The 27,239-nt window shown below is 44.8% G+C and overlaps 1 protein-coding gene across 1 annotated transcript in view; it reads right to left on the bottom strand.

Annotated features, from left to right (window-relative positions):
- PAPPA (pappalysin 1) overlaps positions 1-27,239 on the bottom strand; it is a 237,574-nt gene that overhangs the window by 2,951 nt on the left and 207,384 nt on the right. Inside the window, exons 19-21 of the mRNA XM_060270600.1 lie at positions 26,822-26,931; positions 15,313-15,384; positions 10,193-10,291 (exon numbers count right to left, since the gene is read on the bottom strand). Coding sequence (XP_060126583.1) covers positions 10,193-10,291; positions 15,313-15,384; positions 26,822-26,931 — 281 coding nt within the window. The remainder of the gene's footprint in view (positions 1-10,192; positions 10,292-15,312; positions 15,385-26,821; positions 26,932-27,239) is intronic.

The following is a 27,239-nucleotide window of genomic DNA, read 5'->3' on the forward strand; positions in this document are numbered from 1 at the left end:
TCTGCTAACCCATTTGTTATGGGTGCTTCTGGGAATGCACATGCCACACATAAAACATGTGTGTCCTCCCATTGCTAGGCAACGCCTCCCTCCCTTCTCCATGCCTGCCTCTTCACAACATGCCACTCTCTCTTTTCACCCAAATTATGCAGAATGAGGGGGGCTGGGTCACCTCTGGGTTCCCCCCCCCAAAAAAAACCTGGCAGACTTTTCCACCAGGGGCTGGAAGGATCTCAATGCAGATAACTGGGTCCCCACCCTCTGGCACCAGACAGATCTTCCATTGTACTGTAGTGCTCTGCTTTCAAAGCTGTAGAGATCCTTCAAAAGTAGCTACTGGGGAAATCACTGACTAGGAAGCTTCAATGCAGTTTCAGCAGCAGCGAGGATGTTCCAATGTTCCTCCGCAGAAGGGAGGATTTTTCTCCTCCTCCTTCATGGAACAAGGAGGGTACTCGATTCAGGTCAGCTCCTCCTTGAGGAGTTTTCCTGTTGAAATCCATGTGGATTTTCCTTCTCGACATAGTGTCTTAATCCTCTACAACAGGAAAGATTCCAGAAGTCCTACCACAGAGGAAAACATTACGCTGAGAGAAGGGAGGGAACACTGAAGGTCTAGTAACATGATAGGCACTGGAAGCTTCATTGACAACAGAGGAGGCCAGAGGAAGGTGAGATCCCCAAGCCCTGCTGCACACTAAAACCAATCTAAGCCACAATCTGTTTCCAGTGTCAGCTAATCAGATGCCTCCATGAAACCTATAAGTAGGGCTGGAAGGTAATAGCCCTTCACTGTTGTGGCCATCCTAGGCTGGCATAAAATCACAATTTGCCAAAGACTTTGGGCATAGGAATGTAGGAAGCTGCCTTAAACAGAGTCAGAGCATCGGTCTGTCTACCTCAGAATTGCAAGCACTGACTGGGAGCAGCTCTCTGGGGCTTAAGGCAGGGGACATTCCCTGCCCTGCCTGAAGATGCTAGGAAACTTAAACATGCAAAATTTGTGCCCTGCCAGTTAATTATGATCTAGTATTGTCTACTTTGACTGACAGTGGCTCTCCATGCTCAGATCTCATTAGGAGGGGGCTTAACCTGGGACCACCTACATATTTGTCCACGTACAAGATTTTGTACCCACCCTTCATCATAAAGTCCCAGGCTGGGAATAATATACAGATATGAAAACAAGTAAAGCCCATTATAATTATAAAACAAGGAGAACTGTTCCAAATGGAACAGGACAGTATGAATTCAAATGAAGAGGCAGGTCCCACAAAACAAAATACCACAACTGTCAAAAGCCAAGGTAACGGATGTGCCCTTAGAATGAACTATGCTTTCCTTCCCACTTGACAAAAGCTCAAATGGCATGGATTTTTGAGCATGTCCCCAGCAACACATCAGTCACTCTTATTATCATGACCTTGTCCTCCTCTTCACCATCACTTTATCCTACAATCTCTAGGTGGGTTACAATCTAAAACACATTAAAAACAGGTGTTTTTTTTTAAAAAAAAACCCAACAACTTGCAATCACATAAAGGGTGGTTCCTGAAAATATACATCTCACGTGACAAAATAGTAGAGTAAAAAGATGTGTCTTCATAATTTGAAGAAAGCTGTTCAATAAGGTTGCCAAATGCACCTCTGTGGGGAGGGAGAACAACAACTTAGGGGCTGCTGCAGAGAAGGACCTTTCCTGAGCCACCATCACCACACCGAGCTTCTGGGGGTGGCAGAACTACGAAGAGTGCCCTCCACTCTAACATCTGTAGGGGAGGAGGTGGCATTTCAGATATTCACCACTGCTGCCATTAGGCTGCCTCCCACAGGTTAGGGATATGAGCCTGAGGAGAATAATTTTATCCTGGGAGAAAAAAGAACTTGTTCTCATTATGTGATTTTAGTACCAATAATGTTCAAATTTTTAGTGAGCAAGTCAGGCTAACTGTAGGAGATCCAGGGCAGATGTGTTTCAACATTTATTGGCTGATCCTGCGCTTAAGGCACAAGTTACTAGATCCCTTACTAAATCTAGAGGTGTTTTTTTTAATTACACCTGGCCCATAGGGGCAGAGAACTGGTATCTGTTATTTAAATGGAACTTCTTGATAAATCTATATGACCATTAGAAGTGGACGTGGGTAGCCCCTGTAGTCTAAATCACTGTGTCTCTTGGGCTTGCTGATCAGAAGGTCGGCAGTTTGAATCCGTGCAACAGGGTGAGCTCCCATTGCTCTGCCCCACCTTCTGCCAACCTAGCAGTTCTAAAGCATACCAGCACAAGTAGATAAATAGGTACCGCTGTGTCGGGAAGGTAAATGGCATTTCCGTGTGCTCATCACGGTGTCCTGTTGCACCAGCAGTGATTTAGTCATGCTGGCCACATGACCCGGAAAGCTGTCTGTGGACAAACGCGGGCTCCCTCAGCCTGAAAGTGGAGATGAGTGCCGTACCACATAGTCGAATTTGACTGGAATTAGGTGGAATTCCCAGGACTTAATCATCTCGCTGTGGTATAAGAATATGTGGACTCTGCCTATAGCAGAGATAATAACTCACAAGGGTAAGCAAGACCCAGAACATTTCTGCACCATGGAATTCATAAAATTGTGGGATATTTTTCTCTCATCCTCTTTTTTCCTATATTGGGGGGGGGGAGATCCTGAACGGCATTGATTGTCAGTAGATTTAGTAGGTCGCGGGCATGTCGAAAGTCTGTTTCGGGGGCCTAATCTGGCTTGCCGGTTGGTTTAATCCAGCCCCTGTGGCAGTTTATTTCCTGGGGTAAAATCCCCCCAAAAGCTCAACCCTAAAAAAAGGTCAACAACTTTGGCCCTCACACATGCTCACTTCATCAAATCTGGCCCTCTTTGATAAAAGTTTGGGCACCCCTGGTAAGGATCTGTGTGAGAATAAATATTGTAGTATGATTTATTTTAGATCCTAGCTATTGTGTATCAGGACATCAGAAGAGCTCTGCTAGGTCAGACCAAAGGGCCTTGCCCAGCACTCTGTTCTCACACCAGCCAACCAGATGCCTATGCAAGTAACAATCAGCAGAGAAGGGAGTGATTGCCTGAGCTCCCATCACCAGTATTGCTGCAACATTCTGGGAAGAGGAAGGAGGGGTGAGGCTGGGGCATGGCAAGTGTCCTGGTGGAGCTGATCTGGTGTTCCCAATTGTGCCTTTCCACCAGACCCTTGTTGCTCCCTTGATCCTCCTCCTACCAGTAAGTCACACTGGTGCCCGTGACAGGAGGTCAGGTGAGCACCCACTTGCCAGCTACCGCTGAACCTATGGCCATATTCTCCAAGCCTTACATCCATAAATTTACTTTGGGTTCTGCCAGGTATTCACTACCAAGTATTCACTATCCCTATGCAAACATGTCAGGTTGCCTGCTTGAGCCAAATCTCATCTGCCCTGGCCATTTTTGGGTTTTTTGGTAAAGGAGGAGTGGTCAGCCTGCACTTCACATGGGTAGGGAGAGAGCCCAGAGAAAGAGAGAGGGAAGGATGGATGAGAGGGGGGTCAGAACAGGTAGACTGATGGGAAAAGAATAGGGAAAGAGGAAAACCCTCTGCAAGCAACAGAGACCTCTGTCCCTCCACTATCAGAAAAAAAGAGCAAAGAAGGGTGACCGAAGAGAGAAAGGGTTGCTTGTTTTGCTCTGGCTTTGCCCACTTCCAGCATGTAATCTGCCTGACCCAAGGGAATGTAGCCCTCAATGGAAGAAAGGCTCGCTCCACTCCTGCTGTAAACAGACTGCAATTTGCGTTTATGTGCATTTCTGATAAAACAGTGTCAGGTTCTCTCAAATGTGTGCTTCCTTTCCAAGATCAGCACCTGTTTTGTGAATCATCCAAAAGACTGTTGAACTGACAACTTAAAATGGCCTCTTTTTATAAATAAATAAAAATGTAGGTCATTTATTCCCCCCCCCCCCAATTGCTTTGATACTCTGTGAGTATGTATCTGATGTATAACAGAATCGCTAAAAGCACATGTGGCACGATATTCCCCTCCCAGTCTGTAGTGAGGCAATATTGTGGAATCCAATGGCCTGATCCTTGCTTTAAGGAAGCAATGGTTCTGGCAGAGGCAACAGAGGCCCATCTTTTTGCAATTAGCATGAGCTCATTATTCATGATTGGACTGTGAGGAGAGGTCGCTCCAGCCACGGAACCTCCTGACAAAAGAGAGAGCAGGTGAGCAAAAGCAATCCAGATTTTCTCAGCCAGCAAGAGAAGTTACACACACAGAGCCAGATTATACACCAGACAGGAAGAGCTCAGTGGTGGTTGGCTGCCTGTGTCTTCCAGCGCAAACATATTTCAATACAACAGGGGTAGCTCTTCAGATATTGTTGGATTCTAACTCTCACTACCCCTGACCACTGACCATACTGGCTAAGGCTGATGGGAACTGGAGTCCAACATCATCTGAAGGGCACCGTGTTTTGTCTAGAACGTTATTGTTTTATGAGTTTCTCACCCAAGATATGGAAGCCCGGAGAGCTGCCTGTCAGTGTAGACTACATGGAGTTAGAAGGACCAATGGCTATTGGGGAAGGACCATAGCTCGGTGGTAGAGCACCTGCTTTGCATGCAGAAGGCCCCCATGTTCAATCCTCAGCATCTCCAGGAAGGGCTGGGAGAGGTCCTTGTGAGTTACTGCCACTCAGTGTAGACAAAACTACGGGAAGTGGGCCAATGATCTGACTTGGTATAAGGCTGCTTCTTACGTCCCCATGCATTTGCAAAGACTGCATTATTCAAGCACCCTTATGTTATCAGGATGCCCTGCTCCAAGAGCTCTGAATTAGCTAGTCAGGGATGATGGAAGTAGGTGTGTGTGTGTGTGTGTGTGTGTGTGTGTGTGTGAGAGAGAGAGAGAGAGAGAGAGAGAGAGAGAGAGAGAGAGAGAGAGAGAGAGAGATTTAGGAGGCTCACATCAATGTAAAAACAAGCAAAGAATTGAGTCATTTTTCAAAAGTGCTGTGATGCTTATCCTGGACCTTAATAATGTAATGAAAAAGTCCACTATTGCAACCTATAACTTTTTTCCTAACTCCACTCACGGTAGGCAGGAAATCCTATGAAGAAAACATTGCAGTGGAAAGATATGTCATGGTGAGTTGAGAATCCTGGAATATTTGATAAGGAATTGTGGCCACAGTGACTGAGAACCGTCTGGCCTTTAGGGAGATAGAAGGTGACCAATTCCATTCACAAATAACATAAACAAGAATGTGAATATGAATAGTCTAGCTGCTGGATCAGGCCAAAGGTCTATCTTGTTTAGCATCCTCTGCTCACAGCGGCCAACTAGATGCCCCAATGGGAAGCATATAACAAGCGGGACACAAGAGCAAAAATGCTCTCCCCATGTGCCATTCCCAGCAACTGGGATTCAGAGGTGATACAACAGGCTTCAACAGAGCAGCGAACAGGCCCGGCTCTAGGGGTAGTCTCGGTGGCACGGGGCCGGCAGGAGGGTGCGGAGAGTGATCTCCGCGCCAGGGCGCCAGGGTGCCCGACTGGCTTGAGACGGCCCTGGCAGCGAAGTCCAACATTTCCTGTTTGCTAGAATGGCACACAGTGGAATGTGGATCCAACAGGGAGAACTTCCTGTCAAATCTGCAGGAGCCACTCCTCCTGGGTGCAGCCAGGTAGAGATGTGCATAATTATAAGAAGGGCTGGTCCCGTATCTCTCTCTCTCTCACTCCATCTTGCTACTTTGCCTTCATCACGAATCTTCTACCACTGCTTCTGACCCAGACTCCACTGTCCTGTATACACACACAAATGTACCTCCAGATTGCTACTGAATGTGATCTGTGAGTAAACGCTATGTTATTCTAAGAAGACTTTTTTTGTGTGTTGTTATTGTTTTAAGTGGGATAAAGGGGAAAAATACCAGGAAGAATCCAGGTGGCCCCAAGGCATCCTGGTTGCTTCATCAAAAAGGCTGTAACCAGCTGAATCAACAGCTTCCTATTCTGCTGCAAAGGGATGTACTCTGCTGTACTCACAAACTTGAGTAAGGAAGAATAATATCTAACTAATATATCATCTCCTAGTTACCATACAGTTTCCAACATCCTTATCTGTGTTTAGATGTGAAACTGAAATGTAGTTGTCTGATATTCATTTTAGCAGAGGACTGGGCTATATTCCTTTGGTTGCTGCCCAATCTATTTAAGCTTTTGATTTTATCTATATTTTGATAATTTTATTATGTCCACTTGTTTTAAGAGTTTGATGTTTTAGATTATTTTATGTGAACCGCTTAGAGGTCTTTTATCTATTTTTTTTCTTTTTGATTAGGTAGTATACAAATAAATGTTTTATTGTGATATTTTAAGGGTTGGAATTTGTGTTTGTGTGTGTGTGTGTGTGTGTGAGAGAGAGAGAGAGAGAGAGAGAGAGAGAGAGAGAGAGAGAGAGAGCTGCTCTGCTTATAACTTTGCAGAAAACCAATAAATACAATAAATAAACAGGTACCAAATGACTTGCAAATCTGTCTGCAAAATCCAACCCTTTCTGGTCAACAATCATCCAAGAGTTATGCAGTTAATGTCTCCACCATAAATACACACACACACACACACACACACACACACACACACACACACACAAACACAATTGCTGGCTTGCTTGCTCAATTTAACAGTGTAGTTCTGTTGTTCTAAAGCATTTGTCTCCCTTTACAATTGTTATGCAGTGGAGAAAATAAGAAGGTAGAAAGCTTCACTAAGCATTCAAGCTATGAGGGAGCTGGGAATCTGGGGAGGGTCAGGAGGTCGCAGACATTAAAAGGAAATAGGATTTTGTTTGTCCTTAATGGAGGACCTTATCCCCTCTGGATCCCTAGAAGAAGGCCCCATTCCCTGCCATTAGTTAGGAAAGGCTGGATGGAACACTCTTTGTTGAGCCTCAAAGACGCTCCCAGGTCAATTGCAGGGCAAGCGGCTCAGTAGATTAACATGTTCATTCTGCTGGCTGGCTACACACTGCCTTCCTACTGAACTAGCAAGACAGCCTGCCTGGTTCAAAGGAGCGTGCGTGTGTCTTGAAAAACCTTTGCAAACTGGTAGGGTTAGGGTCCAGTATTAAGTTCAGGTCACCACTTCAGGTTGTAATATTTATTTTTTAGGTCCTTATGAAAATTTGTCAGCATTTTACTGCAATTTTCTCCTAAGAGAGACACATTTTTAATGCAATTTTGTCTAATATAGACACATTTTTGCAAGACAATTTCCCCAGCTATAGTGAATTTTTGTACTTTGTTTTCTTTTATGTATCTTTTTATGTGCATTTTTCTTTGGTATATGCATTTCTACACATATTATTGGGGTGGGAAACTGCATTGCAAAATTTGGAGAAGTGTAAATTTTGACCCAGGTGGCGCTGTGGGTTAAACCACTGAGCCTAGGGCTTGCTGATCAGAAGGTCGGCGGTTCGAATCCCTGCAACGGGGTGAGCTCCCTTTGCTTGGTCCCAGCTCCTGCCCACCTAGCAGTTCGAAAGCACATCAAAGTGCAAGTAGATAAATAGGCACCACTACAGCGGGAAGGTAAACGGCGTTTCCGTGCGCTGCTCTGGTTCGCCAGAAGCAGCTTTGCCATGCTGGCCACATGACACGGAAGCTGTCTGCGGACAAACGCCGGCTCCCTTGGCCTATAGAGCGAGTTGAGCGCCGTAACCCCAGAGTCGGACACGACTGGACCTGATGGTCAGGGGCCCCTTTACCTTTAAATTTTGAAAGGTGGCTGTGTTTCGGTGTGCATGTTGTTTCAGAAAGTGCAAATTTGGCAGATTCATATTTAAATATGCAAACTTAATCAAATTTCTCTCTCATGCCCTTCCTTTCATTTCCCTCTCCACATTCCTCAGTCTGGCCTTCACATCCAAGTTCATTCTAGGCTTGTTTTCGTGAAGGTGGCATAATCATGCTTGGAAGACAAAGCAGTCAGAGTATTTTGATACATAACACCCTCCTTTCTCTTGCCTTTCCTTCTCCTCCCCCTTTTGGAACATACCATTTTAACATTCCACTAACAAAGTACCTCAAAGGGCAAACCAAGGATGGAGGTGGGGTTACTCTATTTCAGCAAACTATGGCAAGAATCTGCTTTACAGTCAAGGGTCACAGACAGGAAAATATTTCTCGGGGCTGGGCCCCACTGTCCGAATGACCAAGCGTCTGAATCCGAAACCCAACAGGTACCTGCAAGCTCCCGGAAGCCACAGAGCAACACACATTACGAAGAGGGGCATAAACTGAATCACAATTTCCAAGCAGAAACAAAAAGCATCAAACAATAAATGGTAATTGTAGCTTAGTGGGCAGAACGCTGCTTTGCATGCAGAAGGTCCTAGGTTCAGTCCCTGGCATCTCAAGTAGGGCTGGGACTGACCCCTGTCTGAAACACTGCCAATAAGTGTATACAATCCTGAGCTAGATGGACTAAAAGTATGGCTCAGTATGGCAGCTCTCTATTCTCCTAATGTTCTTGCATTCATCCAATTCAATTGTTTTGGAGCAAAATATACAGATCTGGGATAGTCAGTATAATGCCCTAAAATTTTTGTTGGCCTCCTACTCCTATCATGCCAGGCCAGCATAACTATTAGCCAAAAACGATGGGAGTTTCAGTCCAAAAAGATACAGAGGGCACCACATCGCCTACTCTCTGATGTAGACAAATTTTGATATAGATAATTTGACTCCCCCATCCGCTCCAGATGTGTTCACATCTCACCAAAAGCTTTGTTACTTTACTTGGACAGTACATTTTGACCTTTATTTTGATTCACTGTTACAAGTGGAATTAGCCAGGGAACACGTTGACTTTGTACTAATTGCTCAGTGTTTGCAGAAAAACACCAAATGTCCAATACTTTGTACATTTATTTCATTGTTTAAATACGGCCAATATTTTTAAGAATTTCTGGCAGATCTGTGTGCTCCACTTTGGAGAGGTTCTATTCTAGTGTGGCAGTGTTTCTTCCATTTCAACAGAAGCAAGTCAGGATAGAAATCAGCCAGTTACCTACTAGGGACATAGGAAGCTGCCTTATGCAGAGTTAGACCATTATCTACACTGATTGGCAGCTGTGACTCTCCAGAGTTTGAGAGTGGGACCTTCTGCATGCGAAGCAGTCACTCTACCACTGAGCTAGTAATTTAACCCCATTAAAATATTAACTCTGATTGGTGCTCTCTTGACATATTATGGTAGTTAAGGCCCAGCATCAAGACAAGAATCATAGAAACAAGGAAAAGAGTGACAGCATGTTCCACAGGAAATAAAACATCCCCAAATGTACCAGTACTTTCTTGCACATCTGAACAAAGCAAGCAATAATAATAATAATAATAATAATAATAATAATAATAATTTATTATTTGTACCCTGCCCATCTGGCTGGGTTTCCCCAGCCACTCTCAGCGGCTTCCAACAAAGATTTAAAATACATTAAAATGTCACACATTAAAAACTTCGCTGAACAAGGCTGCCTTCAGATGTCAGGTAGTTATTTATCTCCATGACATCTGATGGGAGGGTGTTCCACAGGGTGGGTGCCACTACCGAGAAGGCCCTCTGCCTGGTTCCCTATAACTTGGCTTCTCGCAATGAGGGAACCGCCAGAAGGCCCTCGGCGCTGGACCTCAGTGTCCAGGCAGAACGATGGGGTGGAGACGCTCCTTCAGGTATACTGGGCCGAAGCCGTTTAGGGCTTTAAAGGTCAGCACCAACACTTTGAATTGTGCTTGGAAACGTACTGGGAGCCAATGTAGGTCTTTCAAGATTGGTGTTATGTGGTCTCGGTGGCTGCCCCCAATCACCAGTCTAGCTGCTGCATTCTGGAATAGTTGTAGTTTCCGGGCCACCTTCACCTTCCACGTAGACATTTGAACACAGGACTACCTGCAGGAGATCTGTCACCGACATCCCTAACACAGAGATGAGGGACATGTAGCCTTCTAGGTGTCTTCTTAACTCCTATCTGCCCCTGCCAGCACAGCCAATGGCTAGGGATGGGATGTGAATTGTACTTCCATAGCACCTGGAGGGCCATAGGTTGCCTAACGCTGCCCTAATGAACAGCAATACATTTCCCTCTAGTGTTCTTCTTCCATATGGGGGCTGCAATAAAATCAGGAGGGTGCCAGCTTACCTTTTTAGTCTTCACTGTGGAGGCACAACAGTCCCCACCATCATAGTTGCAAAAGGCTCGGTTATTGTTCCCATCACAATAGTTGTCTCCCATAAAAGGCTGAAAGAAAGAAGCCAAAATGAGACACTCCTAACAACAACAACAACAACAACAACAACAACACAACCTATATCATGCCTTTAAGAATCCAAGATCCCTGCTGGATCAGACCAATGGCCCTTTGGCATCCTGCTCTCAGAGTGGCCAACTAGATGCCCCAATGAGAAGCCTACAAACAAGACCTGGGCACAACAGTACTTATCCCCCAGCAGGCCTTATGGCCGATGGGTAAGGCCTATTGGTCAATTACCTGGTGTCACTGTTACAAACGGTGATTCATTTCACCTCTCCTGTGAAATGCAGCATGCTGTGCCTCAACGGCTGGTAGGTTCTGACTTCCAAATTCCACTTTTGCAGGGCACATACTTAAACCGTGCAATTCACTCGCACAAGATGCAGTGGTGACGACCAACTTGGGTGGCTTGCAAAGTGGATTAGACAAATACAAGGAGGAGCAGGCTTTCAATAGCTACTAGCTATAATGGTCAGGGGTCCCTTTACCTTTTATAATGATGTTCCATGTCCAAAGTTGGAGGCAGTATGTCTCTGAATGCCGTTTACTAGCATTCAAAGATGGGGAAAGCGCTGTTGTGCTCAGGTCCTACTTGCAGGCATCTCATTGGGGCACCTGGCTTACCTAGTGAGGACACAATGTTGGCTAGATGGATCTTTGGCCTGATCCAGCAGCAGGGCTCTTCTTACAAACTTACAACACAGTTGGCTGCTCGCGCAAAAATCACACCCTTTCATTGTTTCCCCATGAAACTGTCCTGCCTTGCTGCTGTTTTTGCAGGTGGGGGTCACTTAATTGCATCCCACAGTTCCCATTGTGTGACCATTAGGGCTCTCCTGTTCCGCTAATCCTAGATGGAGACACACGCTGTCCTTTCAGAAGAAGAAACTGTCTCTGGAAAATGAAGTAGGGAGCTAAAAGCAGCCCTTGTTTTGTTTGCAGCTAATTAATTGTGTGGGGTTTTGTTTTGTTTTTGTTTTTTAATAGCAAGGGAAATAAAACATAGGGACATCTGAAGAACAATCAGTGAGGACATTTTGGCACTCTTTCCTTTCTGTGGAGCCAAGGTCAAGCTCATAAATATTTCAAGGGGACACTGTGAAACATTTTAGACCCCGTAAGTTTTTAAATCACAGTTATTCCTCTCTCCATAAGTAAACCTGCCCTTGCAGGGCTAGAGGGGAGCATCAACGCCCGCCATTGAGTACTATGAAATTTCTAAATTCCTCTTTATTCATTGATAGACTCCAAAACTCTTCCACAGGCCCATCTAGCCCAGCATCGTGTTGTCACACGGGATAACCAGGTGTCTCTGGGAGGCTCACAAGCAAGACTTGTGTGCAACAGTGCTTTTCCCACTGGTGATTTCCAGCAACTGGCATTCAGAGGTTTGCTGCCTCCAACAGTGCAGGGAGAAAATAACCAGTGTGGTTATTTTCCATTGATAGCCTTTGCTGCCATGAATTCATTTAATTTTTCTTCAAAGCCACCATCACTGCATATTTTAGAAACCAGCTTAAAATGCCTGAGATAATGGCATCGAAGGAATCACAGGGCCATTCTAGGGAGTGTGTGCCAAAGCCGGGATGCCACCACAGAAAAGATCCTCTCCTTTGTGCATACATACCAGGCTTCCCCAACTGATGGTTGTCGAAGGAGGGCCTTATTTAAGGATCTTACTGCACAAACAGGATGGTACAGGAAGAAGTGTTCCTTCAGGTATCTAGGTCCTGAGACCTTTAGAACTTTAACGTAGGAATGGGAAAGTTGTGATCCTCCAGCTGTTGTTGCACACCATTTCCCACCATCTTTGGCCTGCAGGCTGGGACTGACAGGAACAGAGGTCAGAGGAAGCTATCTTACGCTGAGTCAGACCAATGGATTTTCTTGCTCAGCACTGCCTACACTGATTGGCAGCATCTCTCCATGATTTCAGAGAAGGGCCTCTCACACAGCTCTACCTAGAGATGCCATTGGGGAATTGAACCCTGGGATTTTCTACACACAATTCCAATGTTCTACCACTGAGTTTTTGCCCCCCCCCAATTAGAATGGAAGTCCAACAGTCTCTGGGGGCCATATGTTCCCACCCCTGCTTTAAAGGTTAACATCAACACTTGAATCAGGTTCAGGGACGAGTAGGCAGCCAATGTCATTCTTTCAGAGTTGGTATAATATAGTTTCACTTAGCTAAAACATTCAGAATCCAAGCAGCCAGATTCTTAACTAAATTCAACTTTTGAATAATCTCAAGGGGCTTATGCCTTTTAGAAGTTCATAAATGAAGAAGGGGTCTCAGGCGTATCCCAGTCTCTGGCATACCCCTGTTGTCAAGGATAACCGTCAAAGTCCTTCAACCCAACCCAACATGATTGTAAAATTATGATTTTTTATGTTCCACACTATCTTCCCAAGATGACAAACATGTGGTTCTGAAGTGGTCACCCAACCAGGAACTTACCAGAACCAGGCCTGATTAGCTTCATTAAAGTGGTTATTTCATGTGCTTACAGACCACAGCCTGGAATATGACTTGCTTTATTATAACCATACTTTACTGTGTTTTGATGGAATGGGAAACTATGGTTTGATGGTTGGACAATTTCTTAAGTTGCAAGAGGAGGAGAGGAAGAGGGAAGGGAAGAGGGAAGTAGGGAGATCACTTCTGATCTCTCTCCATGAGCTTGGAGATGATGTCAGACAACAACTCCTATAACACCCAGCCAGCATGACCAATGGTCACAGATGATGGATGTTGTAGTCTGAAAACATCTGCAGGGCCGCAGCTTGGGGGAGGCTGGCTAGGAGGATCATTTGAATACATTCACAAGTGTACACCTTGGCATCTTTTGATTGCACATTGTTTTGTGATTGTTGTTTGCCTTCCTCCAAGGTGCTCAGAGCTCCATATCTCACACCTTCATCCCTTTTCTTTAGCTTTGCAATGACTTTAAGCAAACATAGAAGACCTACTGGAAAATTCACACACATGCCCTTAATCAAATCTTGTAGCTGTACCAGGGAGTGAAAATAACACGTCTTGGCCAAAACTATGCCTGTATGCACATACACACCTCAAGAGCGAGTGAGCTAATTTCAAGGAGATGAGTTAAGTGCAAAGCGTAAACACAGATCTATTAATGGAGCAGTGAGGCAACTTCTAATCATAGATATTAAGATTCTCTTTCAGCTCTTCCTCCCTTCCTTTTCAATCCTCTGCTTCCTATATACATGGTATTTTTCTCTAAAGGGGGGGGGACTGGAATTTGTTGCAGGTAATTTTTAGTTCAAGGAAGAGTGTGAAATGAGTGGTGTAAGTGCCACCAGAAAGCTCTAAGGTGAGAAGAGGTAATAAAGAAAAGAGAAACAGTGGGGGTGATTTTTTAAGAGTTTAAGGTTTTTGAAGACACTGGATTTTGAGGGAAGGCTGTAGCTCAATGGTGGAACACCTGCTTTGCACACTGAAGGTTCCAACTCTTGGCATCTCCAGGTAGGGCTTGGAATATCTCCTCTCTGAAACCATGGAGAGCCACACTACTGAGCTATATGGTCTGACTTAGTGGATGGCAGCTCTCTATGTTCTTATTTAAAATCAGCTCTGAAGGATGGAGCCTTAATTTATTATTAGGCAAATGGTCATGGCAAATGGGGTCACGAAGAGTCGGACACAACTAAACGACTAAACAACAACAACAACAAATGGTCATAGCTCAGTGGTAGAGCATCTGATATGCATGAAGAAGACCCTAGGTTCAATCCTTGAGATCTCTAGGTAGGATTAGGAATGTCTTAAACTCTAGACCAGTAGTTCCCAATTAGGGGTCCAGGAACTCCTTGGGGTTTGTGGAACGCACTAGGGGGTCTGCGGCCTCATCCCTTGTCTCCTCCCCAACTAATTCTTTGTCATTTTTGTATCGTAATACCACAAATTTTATGGTCTGCTTTAGCGCTGTGGGATTTTTCAATATATTGGCCAAAATCGGTTTCGAAATCACATCACGATAACGATTTTGACCCAGCAATACTCAGCAATTTAGTGCTCCTCGCGCGAGGGAGAGCAGAGCAGTCGATTTCAATATCACACAATGATCTCTGTCAAAAACACTGCTGTTTTGAGCTGCCTTCCCTCATGAGCTGAGGGAGACCAGGACAGCAGATTGCAAGGCGCTACCTTCCCCTCACTCTGACAGAGAACAGGGCAGCTGATTACCCTTACTTCAAGGCATCGTGGCACTACGTTCCCCTGGTGGAGCAGCTTTTTTCAGTCATCAGGAAAGCAGCAGCAGTAGCCACAGTGGACATGCAACTTTGCTGGCTGCCACCACTACCTGCCCCGCTGATAATAGCTTGATGGTCCCCTACCCCCATCGCCTTCCCCTCAAACCATGTGGTGGTGTGTCTCTGCTTTCTCTCCTCCCCCCCCCCATTTGATCTTCACAGCTGCTCCTTCCCTCACCCCCATGCCTGATCTCCAATTTCAGACACAAGGAAGTAACACAAGGACCACTTGGTCCTAACCACTTGGACTAGCACTTGGTCCAGTAGCAAATTGGCAACCAGTGCAGTTCTCTCAGCTGGCAAGCAACATGTGTCCAGTAGCTTGCTCCTGTGAGCTGCCTGGCCCCCACATTCTGCTATAGCTACAGCTTCTGGTTCACATACAAGGGTAGCATCATGCAAAGTGCACTGTGGTAATCAAGGATTGATGTTGCCAGTGCATGAGCCACTTAAACAGGCACCCAACAGCGTTTCAATATGAACAATGAATTCCTCTTGCTGGGGAGCTGAATTTGCCCAGTGGGTCAGATTCTTATCTCCCATACCCCTTGCAGGCAAAGTTTGACATCATTCAAGGCCAGTTCTAATGGGGGGGGTTGCCTTCAGAGATATTGATTGTGGAGCATGCTTCAAGGAGATCCACAAGACTCCACAATCCGCTGATTCATCTTCTCAATTAGTATTGCTTGGTTAAACACACACATGCAAGAGTTGGCTTATGGATGCTCACCTCACAACCCTTGATGCAGTGGATCAGTGCAGGATGGGGATACCACTTGAGTTCAGCGGTGCAGACAACATTCTAGATGGAGGGAAGGAAGCATGGAGACATTAGGAACAGAATGCACTGTCTTATATCAAGTCAGACCTCCTGGTCTATCTAGCTCATTACAGCTAAGGGCAAAACTTTAAAAAGCTCACAACTGTGCCCCAAACTGTGTCCGGATTTTCACTTTTAAAATATGGCAACCCTGTTTCTGGACATTGAACCTGCAGTGATCTGCTTACAAAGCAGGTGCTCTATCAACTGAGCTACAGCCACAGATGGCGTGGCACATTTCATTAGGGTGTGTGTGCACCCTGGGATTTTCTTAAGTGCAAACATTTATTGAGTACATACTCATACTAATACAGGACATCATTTTTATTCATCAGAGGAAAGAGACTAAAACTTAATGAAACTTAAAAATACATAAATCAACAACTAAATTTTACTTTTTTAAAAAATACAAACTTAAAAATGAGACACAATACCAAACTTTGGCTGTAATGATAAACAGGTGTACACAAAAATATAGTCCACATTCATGATCTTTATCTTTCCATATGATGAGTGAACCTAACTTGGCCAAAACAAGCTTTCTGCTTATCTGAATAAAGAATGGAGTGGGATTCTCTGCCGCCACCCACTTTTTTTTTGGTTGTCCATTTGAATCAATCTGTTACAGTTCTCTCATCTCTCCCTCAAACCCCCCCCCCAACCCCTTTATTTACCGAGCATACCTTGGTTTTGATTAAAATGGCATCCATATATATGGGGAGGTATTCAACTAAGTCTTACTCAGAGAAAGCCTATTGAAATTAATAAACCGAACTTAATCATGTTCATTAATTTGCATGGGTCTACTTTGAAGGACAGAATGAAGCACTTCTATGCTGTAGTCCTATCCATATTTACCTGAGAGCTAGTCTCATTGAACTCAATGAGACTTACTTCTAAGTAAACGTGTATAGGTTCATTCTGTTAAGTAGCTGCTTCCCAAGGGTCTTAACGTGGCTGGATCTCGCCCTTAAAAACCAAAATACCACCCTGCGCTTATGGAGAATTTACCATTTATTTTGTTTTTTTTAAAGCAACTACTTATTAGCAGATGGAAAGTCCATCCTCAGTATTTCTTGCAGGAGAAGTTCAAATGAGCCAAAATGGCTTTCAAAAATAAAACAATTGTTGATGTTTAGTCTCAATTCAACCAGTTTGCTTCCATCAGTTAATATTTGCCCTGTTCAAATACTTCAGTTGGCTAACTTGCCTATTGACAATTGTATCCTTTACATATCCTTCAGATTATTCTAGTTCTGCTCCTACTTCACTTTTATTTCAGCTGGCATAACTTGTCTCCCACTTCACCCTGTAGCCTTTTCCGCACTTTCCTACTTGCCTGTCCTAATGGTGGTGGACCTTGGGATCTCAAATTTCAGTGGTGTCCTGTGTAATGCCAAAATTCAACAGCCTCTGCCCCTTGCTTTCCATTCTACACTATAGTTGCAGCCTCCTCCCCGCCCCTGTGGCACCCCTGAGGCTCCATGCCCAGTGTGACACAGGTGGCGCTGTGGTCTAAACCACAGAGCCTAGGGCTTGCTAATCAGAAGGTCGGTGGTTCGAATCCCCGCGATGGGCGTTTCCGTGCACTGCTCTGCTTCGCCAGAAGTGGCTTAGTCATGCTGGCCACATGACTCGGAAGCTGTATGCCGGCTCCCTTGGCCAGTAAAGCAAGATGAGTATTACCGGTAGTGTATTCTAATGAATACACGAGATGAATATTAGTGTATTAGTGTATTCTAATATTTCTGTTGGAAGCCGCCCAGAGTGGCTGGGGAAACCCAGCCAGATGGGTGGGGTATATATACCCCAGAGTCGGTCACAACTGGACCTAACAGTCAGGGGTCCATTTACCTTTGTTGCCATATTTATTTCAATCAAATAACAAAATATCACTTTTGTTGTGGTCTCATTGACCAACACAAAACCATTCCACAGAAACATGAGTTGAACAACTGATGAATCAGGTTCTCCTGTTTTAAATTTTGCATCCACCCCCCAATGAATGCATGTTGTTCTCTGTCAGTCACACAGTGCCAAAATGGGCAAATTAAGACACCCAAGATTGCACTAGCAATCTCTGTCACTCAATCTAGAATTACGGTTCTACTGTTCTTGCAAAACACTACCGGTATATATACACACAGTGTTGCATCCAATGCCAGTCTGACTCAGAGTAGACCCACTGAAGTTAAAGAACACAACATAGGCACATGCATTTCAGTGGGTCTACTCTGATTAGAACTTAGTTTCGTGCAACCCACAATCAGGAACACAGGTATTAGAATCTCTGTGTATTACAATAGAAATGCCACTCCTTTATCTGCACTGAGAGGACATCAAGTGATGGTTCTGAGAATACGTATACACCTGAAACAGCAGCATCTTTGGAAGAAACCTCTGGGTGGGTTTTAACTCAGCTATTCTCACTCTTCGCTTCTAATGCTTCTGCTGTTTCCCAGCGCTGGCTCCTCTCCAGGTATTTACAATAAATTCTGGTCCTTATTCTTGTAGTAGCATAAAACTTCAGGTTAAAATAATATTTAAGGTTCTCTCAAAGTGGTGTGCATAATATTTTACCCGTGACAAAGATGGCTGCCCCAGTTGTGGTAAAAAATTTTGGGGGGGGGGGTGTGCAGGGAGGCGGGCAGAGGGAGAAACATGGTAATAGCCTTGGGGGCTTTTGCAGTCATTTGTGCAGAATGCAGTAAACACAGCTAGGGAGAATATGAAATGCTTTCTAGGCTTGAGTGACTGAAGAGCTCTGTGAAGGTCAAAGGCTTGTGAATGCCACAGCTGTATTCATTGAATATTTGAAAATCACCTTGAGACATACGTAAAATGTGAATTATCATCATCATCATTATCATCATCTGTCAGGCTATGAATCAGCTGATGAATCCGAATGAATCAATTAGAATACATGTTAATTGACTAAAGAAGTCAATTAACTGGACAACATTATGGTAGGGGAGGAACTCCCAATTTGAATAAAAGGGTCATCTGAGAAGAAGGTTCCCCTCCTGTGTGAGAGAAAATTGGGGCACCATGTTTAAGAGAATGCTTCCTGTGACACACATGTGCATCACCTAAAAAATGAATGCTTTTTCTAAAGTTAGCACTATTTTTCATCATATGCAAATTGATGTAGATTGATGTTGTGTTGTCCAGGGGCGTAGGAAGGGGGGGGGCGGACCACCCCAGGTGCCCTCACTGAGGGGGGTGACATTTGGTGTGCCACCTGCCCATGCCTCCCAAGCCTACCCCGAGTCATGGGGGTAAGGGGGGGGTAGCTGCGCAGCTTTGCCGGCAGCATTTCCCCCCCTTCCCTCTTCATTTTCACAGCTTGGGGGAGGCTTGGGAGTCAGGGGCTGGCACACCGAATGTCTGCCATGGGTGGTTCGCTCCACCCCTGTGAGCAGCTCACTCCACCCCCAGCTGCAGGGCACGCACGCTGTTCCGGGCAATCGAGCGGCTTTCCCATGCCTGGGAGGGCACCCTCCACACCATGTCCTTCTCAGGAGCGCATCCACCCTGGGCAGCGCAGGCATATGCTTCACCGCTGGTGTTGTCTCTAAGGTTAGTTCTTCTTAGAGCAGATCAACTGAAATTGATGGGCGTAGCTAATATGACTTTCAAGATATAAGGCAGCAAAATCCTGTTAGCATCTCTCCCCATTCTTATCTGTAAAAATATAATAAGTACTGTAAGTAGTAACTCTACTCATGCGCCGCTCTTGTTACGTATCCTTCAGGATACACACGTGGCAAACCCGGACGTATATTTCCGGGTTTTGCCATGAGCGCATGCACAGAAGTGCTCTATCGCGCTGTGTGTGTGTGTGTGCAGAACAGGAACCTCCGGTTGCGGAAACCTCGGGATCTGGCCGGAGTTCCCGCCCGCAACCGGAGGTACCACTGTACTAATTATGTGCTGGTGTTTCATGACATCCAAAATCAGCTGCCTGAGGTCACGACTTCACTCTGCCTAATGATAGGGCTGCTCCTATACCTGAAGATCACTCACTAGAAAAACCTAACATGCCTCAGGCAGTATTGTAAAATTCACCACCACCCCTGGGGTGGGTGTGGAGGGACAAATAAAGGAACAGAGCACTCATCTAGAGCTTCTGAGTCACTTTATTGTTTGTTCTTCTCCAGGGCCTGATGAGCTGCATCCAAGGGTACTAAAGGAGCTTGTGGGTGTAATTTCAGAGCCTTTGTCTATGATCTTTGAAAATTTTTGGAGAACAGATTGAACTGCGGAGAACAGAATGAACTTTGCCTCTGCATGCAAAGCAGATGATCTACTGCTCAGCTATGGCTTTTTCCTTAAGAGACAGTAACATAGAAAGCTGACTTTCATGGAGTCAGACTATTGCTCTACCTAGCTCAGTACAGTCTACGCTGGCTAACAGGACTTCATACACTTGACATCCCCAGTCCTACCAGGAGATGCCAGGGAATGAACCTGTGGCGACTTCTGCAAAGTGGATGCTCCTCCACTGAGCAACAGGATACTGAGAGGCAGGATACAATTTTATCAAGCTATTTCATGGCAACACACCGGTGGCATTTATTTTGCATGTGTTCAGTTTCATCAGGTTTTTACAAAAAGTGTGGAGGTCTATACACACACACACACACACACACACACACACACACACACACACACACCTCCCCCCTGGTAATTCTGAAGGCTAATTTAATCTGTCTGTGGGGAAACCTTGGTGTGTTTTTACAGTTTCGGTCATTTGAGGCTTACCTGGTATGTGCTAGAAAAAGGACTTTTATACTATCTGCACAGGGCTGTTTATCTTTCCGATGCGCTCGGATTTTCCACTATTACTCAGGGACCAGATTGCTCCACCTGTCTTGCAACAGGCCTGGTCTGTGTGAAATGGAAGGGAAAGGAGTCTGGGGAAGGCTGGGGGCGGGGGGGGGGGGAGGAGAGCTCCACGCTGTTTATTTGCTGAGTGAGCGAGAAGACTGCAAAATTCAGCAGGGGGCCCCCTTTCTTGGGTCAGATGCCTTCCCAATTGAGTCCTTGACAACCCTCTGTAAACTGAAGGGCTGGTGCTTGCCACAAACAGGAAGATAGTATTTCATTTCATTTCAATCTCTTATTTACTGCAAGATGAGGAATAGAGATGCATGTTCTTATTTTTAATATTTGGAAAGATTGATGGAGTCATCAAGATGGGCCTCAGCATAATGAGAAGCAGGAACACCAACAGATTCTATCCCCCCTGAACGCTGGGGGCAAACCAGCTTAGAGCTGCCAATAAGTCCTCTCACCTTATCTGGTGGGTGGTGTTACGGCCAGACTATGGGCCCTGCAGTGATCTGGTGAGGGGGGCAGGCTTGTACTGACCGCCTACTGGCGATTGACCTGAGCTGGGCTTTCCCTGGGGTCAGGCCCAGCCAGCCAATCAGCACCACTTGGGCCTGCTCCCAGGAGGGGCAGTATAAATTGTGGCCCAGACTGGCAGTCCCTTCTTCTGTCGGATCTCCCTCCCTCTAATTTTGTTGCTATGGATTATGTTGGCTGCCGTATTGGGGCCAGGCAGGATTTTTTCCACTTGGCAAATTGGCACTGGCTATTTGGTTTGCCTACCTCATAGCAATCATTACAACTTCGAGAGGTTAGGTACTGGGTAAGCCTTGGTTTTGGCTGGAGGGGAGGTTGTAGCCTCTGATTGCCCTTCCTTGGTTAATGGTATCCTGTTAAAGGGATCTGTGAGGAGTGGCTTCTGTCTGACATCCAGGTGGGGGCTAGGGCCAAGATACTCCTCCAACAGAGACCCCTTGGGGGTACCCCTATCTTATGTAGGTCAAAGAGCCCCCTAGTGGTGATTTACCTAGATACTCTCCCAGCAGACAGGCTGGAGTGATACAATTTGGCTTCACCCAATGCCTAAGGCAGACAGTTCGCAACTTTAACTGATTGTGACCTATTGGAACCCATAAAACTATATGCTGTTGTCTCATTTGGTTATTCACCCCTTAGGGATCTGCGGAGTCAGGGAGTCTTGGCATACAAGGGAGAAGAAGATAGCAAGACTTTCTCTTCCATATAGTCAAAAACATCCCTAATAGAGTGGGATTTCCAGACATCCTCTTTGACAAAAGCAGAGAAGGAGGCTAGTGTGGCACAGGGGTAATTTCCACTCAGCCTGAAACGCACTGGGTGATCTTGGACCAGTTCATTATCAACCTAACCTACCTAGTGTACACCGCTTAGAGATTTTTGACGTATGAAACGATTCAGAAATGCTTTTAAAATAAACAAGATTACAGCCTAAAAGTTTTTGCAAGTGGAAAGAATGACTGTTGCTATTCTTCCTCTTAATAATATTTATTTGAAGATGGCAATACCAAGTCCTTGTGCTAACAGCAGCAGCTGCAAGGCAAATGTGTGTCTGCTGCAGCAAATGCCAGTGTGTTACATTTGGCCCCAACCTGGTTTCAATTCCAGAGGGAAAGTTTTCAAGGTGGTAACAGGCATCGTAAAAGTCTAATGGCCCTTTCTTATATAACACTCCCTCCCAGCTGGCTAACCAGTGGCTGTGGCACTGCAAATGACCCCCATACACTGCTTTCTGGTCACTGATGTTGTCTACAAGACACACCTAAGACATACAGTGCCATGGATGTCCTCCAACCCCCAACACTTACAGCTTCCTTCAATTTTACACCTGCAATCCAGCTCATATTTTCTTTGTAACCATCCCTACCATTGCATTTGTTAAACCTGTGCTGTGAGTTTGGGGCATTCTGTCTCCCAGAGGTAGGCATATAAAGGGAGAAAGCTGCACACTGTTTCGGGCATTCTGTCTCCCAGAGGTAGGCATATAAAGGGAGAAAGCTGCACACTGTTTCAGGGGCCTCCTATTACAGGAGATCTTCAATTGAATTCTACTGGTTTGGGAAATGTATTCCTTTCATAAGGGCCTCAATGCTTGTTGTGGGAGTGGGGGAGTGCAAGCTTGGAGGTGATTGTAACGACCCAGTGATCTTAATCCCTAGAAGAGAAGTGGTATTTCAATCCATGTTACAGGCAAATGAGGTGAGGACAGTAAGGGGCAAAGGACATTTCCCTCCTTCCACCACCTAAACAAATCTGAATCGGGGCTGAACAGAAACAACTTGCTTCACCGCAGGATCATTTCCCTGAGTGTTGTAAAGCACTATTCATTTTTAGCTGTTTTCAACACTCATTTCCAACATAGGAGTGTTAATCAAGTCATCTTCTTTACATTGCCATCTTCACCCTCACTGTCCTAATTTGCACTATTTCATTCCATTGGCTATGGAAGCCCATTTGAATGCATCAGTATCACTATTCAACATCTGGTGTGGCATCATAGAAACACTTGTAAATAAAAGCCTAGTTTGCATGTAACACGAAACCATGGTTAAACATAGTTAAACCATAGTTAAGTTGAGGTGTCTGGCAGATGATCACTCAAACCTTGTTTTATTACATCAGAAAATAGTTAAAAGCACCAGTGAGAGCAGATGAGACATGAGAGTGGCTTGAATTTTTTGTCACTCTTCACTTAAGTAAAAGTTAAGGAGGTCTGGATTTGTACAAAATGCAAAGCTATAACTATGGTTTATAAATGAATTATAAACCTTGGTTGTGGGCAACCTTCAAGTTTTTAATGCTTGGTGTTTAGCTCTGTTTTCATATTATGTTGGAAACTGACCAAGAGTGGCTGGAGCAATCCAGTCAGATGAGCAGGGTGCAAGCAAGCAAGCAAACAAACAAACCATAGTTAACAAACCATAGTTAAGCTGCTGGGCTGGGTTAACACATAACACTAAACCATGGTTTAGAATTTGTGCGAACTAGGCCATATTTTTGTGGATTGTCACAGCCAACTGTACTGAACAGCTATGTGGGCAATGAAGTTGAGGACAATAAGGCAATGAATGGCAAATGAGGGCAAGAAGGAGGAGCAGCCAGAGGAAGAAAGGGATTCTGAAGAGCATTGAAACAATGCAAATATTCAGCCAAAGGAGCACACTCTCAGTGATTTGTCCAGCTGCATTGAACATGTGACTTTTGAAACAAATGATCAAAATTAAGGAATAGTCATTACACTCCTAACCTGAATTCATTTTTTGCATGCCTCTTCCCACTGAGGGTGAGAGTTACTTGTATTTTTTTCCTCCTTTTTTTGGGGGGGGGGGTTCCTGTATTCCTGGAATACTTCAGCCTTTCTCTCCGTCACCTCCCCACAATCTGGGCTGCTTTCCCCTTTTTACTACCAGTTATTTCCCCTCCTCTGGCTACCTAATGAGCCCTCCAGGGATATGTAGGTATAAAACTCGTTATGGCTTCTTTCAAGAGACGGCATCAATAAAGGAAGACAGAATGGGGGGGAGGGGGAAGGGGAAAGCTACAACACTTTCAAGCCGGGATTTTTATTTCACAGTGAATTACAAAACCAAAAAAAACAACCCCCCTGAAACCCCACTTGAAAGTCTATATGGTGAGAAAGAGCCTCTAAAATGGAGATAAGGAAGTTTCTAATGTGTTGTGTGGTGCTAAGAGTGACAGGGGGCCCTGTAAGTGGGGGTAGGCTGTTATTATTGCAGGCCACCCACTCTCTGGTCCTATTCTCTGCAAGAAATAGCCCCAATGGCCATGATAGATATGTACATTCCCAATGTATCTTGAGGTCTGAGATCGGTCCTTCCTTCCTTCCTTCCTTCCTTCCTTCCTTCCTTCCTTCCTTCCTTCCTTCCTTCCTTCCTTTATTATTATTTTTTTCAAATCTAGATGCTCAAGGATTCTACTCAGCCTGCAATTTTAAGAGGACCCACCTGATTTGGACTTCCCAGGCAAATATGCAAATATGGAGCTAGCTCTTGTGTCAGTTTTTACACACACACACACACACACACCTTTTTGTAATAGTTCTCAATTCAATATATGTACCCGAATGTGTACAAAACTACATGCTTCAGAATAAAAAGCATATGAAAAATGCATACCTGAGGTAAAACTGTGTACAATTCAGCCCAGAAAAAAGTGCAAAAATAATGGGATTTTTTTATGTGTTTAAAAGATAAATAAATCATAGACTGATGGGGAAGCAGGAAGCAGATTTATGGATTAACAGAACTGAACAGCATGGACCAGAAATCGAATGCTCTATCCCTATCTTCAGAACAGCCAATTCAATGACAAGGTTTTTGAGTTAGCAATCTTAGGAAATTTGCAACCTGAGAGAAACGTAGAGCCCTCTGGCATGGAATGTTAGAAGATCCAGGGCAGATAAAAGAAAGTACTGTTCTTCTTCGCAGAGTGCATAGTTAGACTATGGAACTCACTCCCACAGGAGGGCAGTGATGTCAACAAGCCTAAATGACTTTTTAAAAATATTTGATGGATGCATGGAGAGGGGTATCAATGGCTACTAGACATGTTGGCCATGCTCTGCCTCAGAAGTTGGAGTAATAATGCTTCTGAATACCAGTTACTGGAAATTGCAGGAGCCAAGCACTTGTGCTCAGGTCCTCCTTGTGGGCTTTCTTCCCATAGAGGCATCTGGTTTGCCACTGTGGGAAAAGGATGACAAAAGGGATGGACCATTGACTTGACCCAGCAGGCTCTTCTTATCTTCTTGAGACAAATGAAGCCTGAGAATTTGAACTTCTGGGAGAAGTGGAAGGTGATAGGAGATCTAAACTCATTGTTTACTTAGCATTCGACCTGACCTGATTACAGTCAGTTTAGATGGCACAGACTACTGAATGAACATTCATCCTGATTTGTTTGCAAAGGAGACTAGGTAGCATTGTAGGAAGATTAGATGATAGCCAAGAGCCACCCAACACTCCCAGTGCTTTTTCCTATCACTGACCTTTCTGATTGCAAAAAATCCTTTCTCCTCCGGAAATACAAATCAGCTCTAATTGTGCAGCCTGAATTTGATGGATGAATTTGACCCCTACCTGAAAGCAAGTCACCTCTTGAATGTAGTAATAATACTAATAATAATTTACATGCTGCCTATCTGACTGGTTTGCCCCAACTACTCTGAGCAACAACTTTTAAAAAATCAAACACAGTAAAACATTAAAATGTTCCCTTCAGGTGTCTTCTAAAAGGCAGATATTTGTTTATTTCCTTGACACTTCGTGGGAGGGCGTTCCACAGGGAGTGCACAACTACCAAGAAGGCCCTCTGCCTGGTTCCCTGTAACTTCACTTCTTGCAGTGAGGGAACCACCAGAAGGCCCTCAGAGCTGGAACTAAGTGTCCAGGCTGGGTGATGTGGGGGTGGAGACGCTTCTTCAGGCATACATGGCCAAAGCCATTTAGGGCTTTAAAGGTTAGCACTTACATTTTGAATAGTGCTCGGAAATGGACTGCCTCCCCATCACATTTGTATACTTGCCCACAATGCCATAATGATAAGCATGTATGGCTAGTCCAGGATCATGCTTCCCTCATTGGGATCCCCAGGTAATGAGTTTATAGAGCATTCATCCTGATTCGCTTGCACAGTGCTTATGCAGTGGTCAAACTAGGACCAGTCTTTAGTGACCATTTGTTCTGATGTGTGGATTGGCTATAAGACAATGAACATACACCATGACTTACATATCCTCCCATTACTCATTTGCCCAATCCACACTTTCCTATGCTCTTCTCCATCACTTTCCAAACAAAAAAGCGAGTTCAGTTGTTGTTTTTAAGGGAGATTTATTGCAGGATGGCAACAGTATATTAAAAGTGCAAACCTAAAATTCTAATATGCATTTTAATTCCTTCTATAAGATACCAGCAGTCTGGAAGAACCCGGTGACCAACTAGAGTCATGAAGGCAACAAGACACTGTGTCTGGTATTCAGGGGTAGGCTACCTAGGACTAGCAGCGCCACTTTGTGCCAAAGATTGAAGGGACCCAACATCACACATGTGCGTGGTTGGGAGAAGGCCCACACTGTCAGTAGGAGGCTGGGCGTCACCCTGTGCCCCAGTGCCCCACACAGAGGAGAGAGGCCAGGCAATGGAGAGAGGAGAGAGGCCCCCATGCTGCAGAATCCCACCCCGTGCTGTCAGGAGGCAGCTGTGTGCCAGAGCACCTCATGGTTGGGAGGAGGCTGGGTGCCATGCCACACAACATGTGCCTTGCACATGGGGTGGGGGTGGGGTGGGCCCCCTACCCTAAAATATTGAACAGCTCAGCCCCCGTGAGCCCCTGCTCTGAACATTGTTTCTCTTTATTATCTTGGCCATTGCTGATTGATGGTCTTCTCCCTGACCATGAATTTGCCCAGTTCCCCTTTCAAGACTGTCTCCTGGGTTTGTTGCAACCGAACCTACCTAGGAAGCCCTTGAGTGGGTCAATGTTCCACGACAATCTATCCATCAAATCACACTTGGGACTGTCCACTGACCTTCACTCTTGGAGGGTTCATCCAGTGCTGGACGTCTTGTAATGTCTCATTGGCACGCAACAGGATGGGCTCACTAGGATGGTCTGGGCACAAGATGGTACACTCAGCTCCTTCAAAAAGGAAAAAAGGAAGATTGGGGGGGGAGGCCCCATTATTATTATTATTATTATTATTATTATTATTATTATTATTATTATTTTAAGTGATATACCACTTGATTGTAAAATAAACCTCTAAGCAGTATTCAACCACCAAGCAGTTTATTAATCACCCATTCATTGTACACATTTTCATGCCGCTTACTCCAAAAACATTTCTATGTGATTTACATAAAATTGCATAAAATGCTCATTTAAAATAGCAATATAAACAGACTTTAAGAATATAATAAAATGATCAAGATACAAATCAACAGAAT

Source organism: Zootoca vivipara, chromosome Z (assembly GCF_963506605.1).
Source record: "Zootoca vivipara chromosome Z, rZooViv1.1, whole genome shotgun sequence".
NCBI lineage: Eukaryota > Metazoa > Chordata > Lepidosauria > Squamata > Lacertidae > Zootoca > Zootoca vivipara.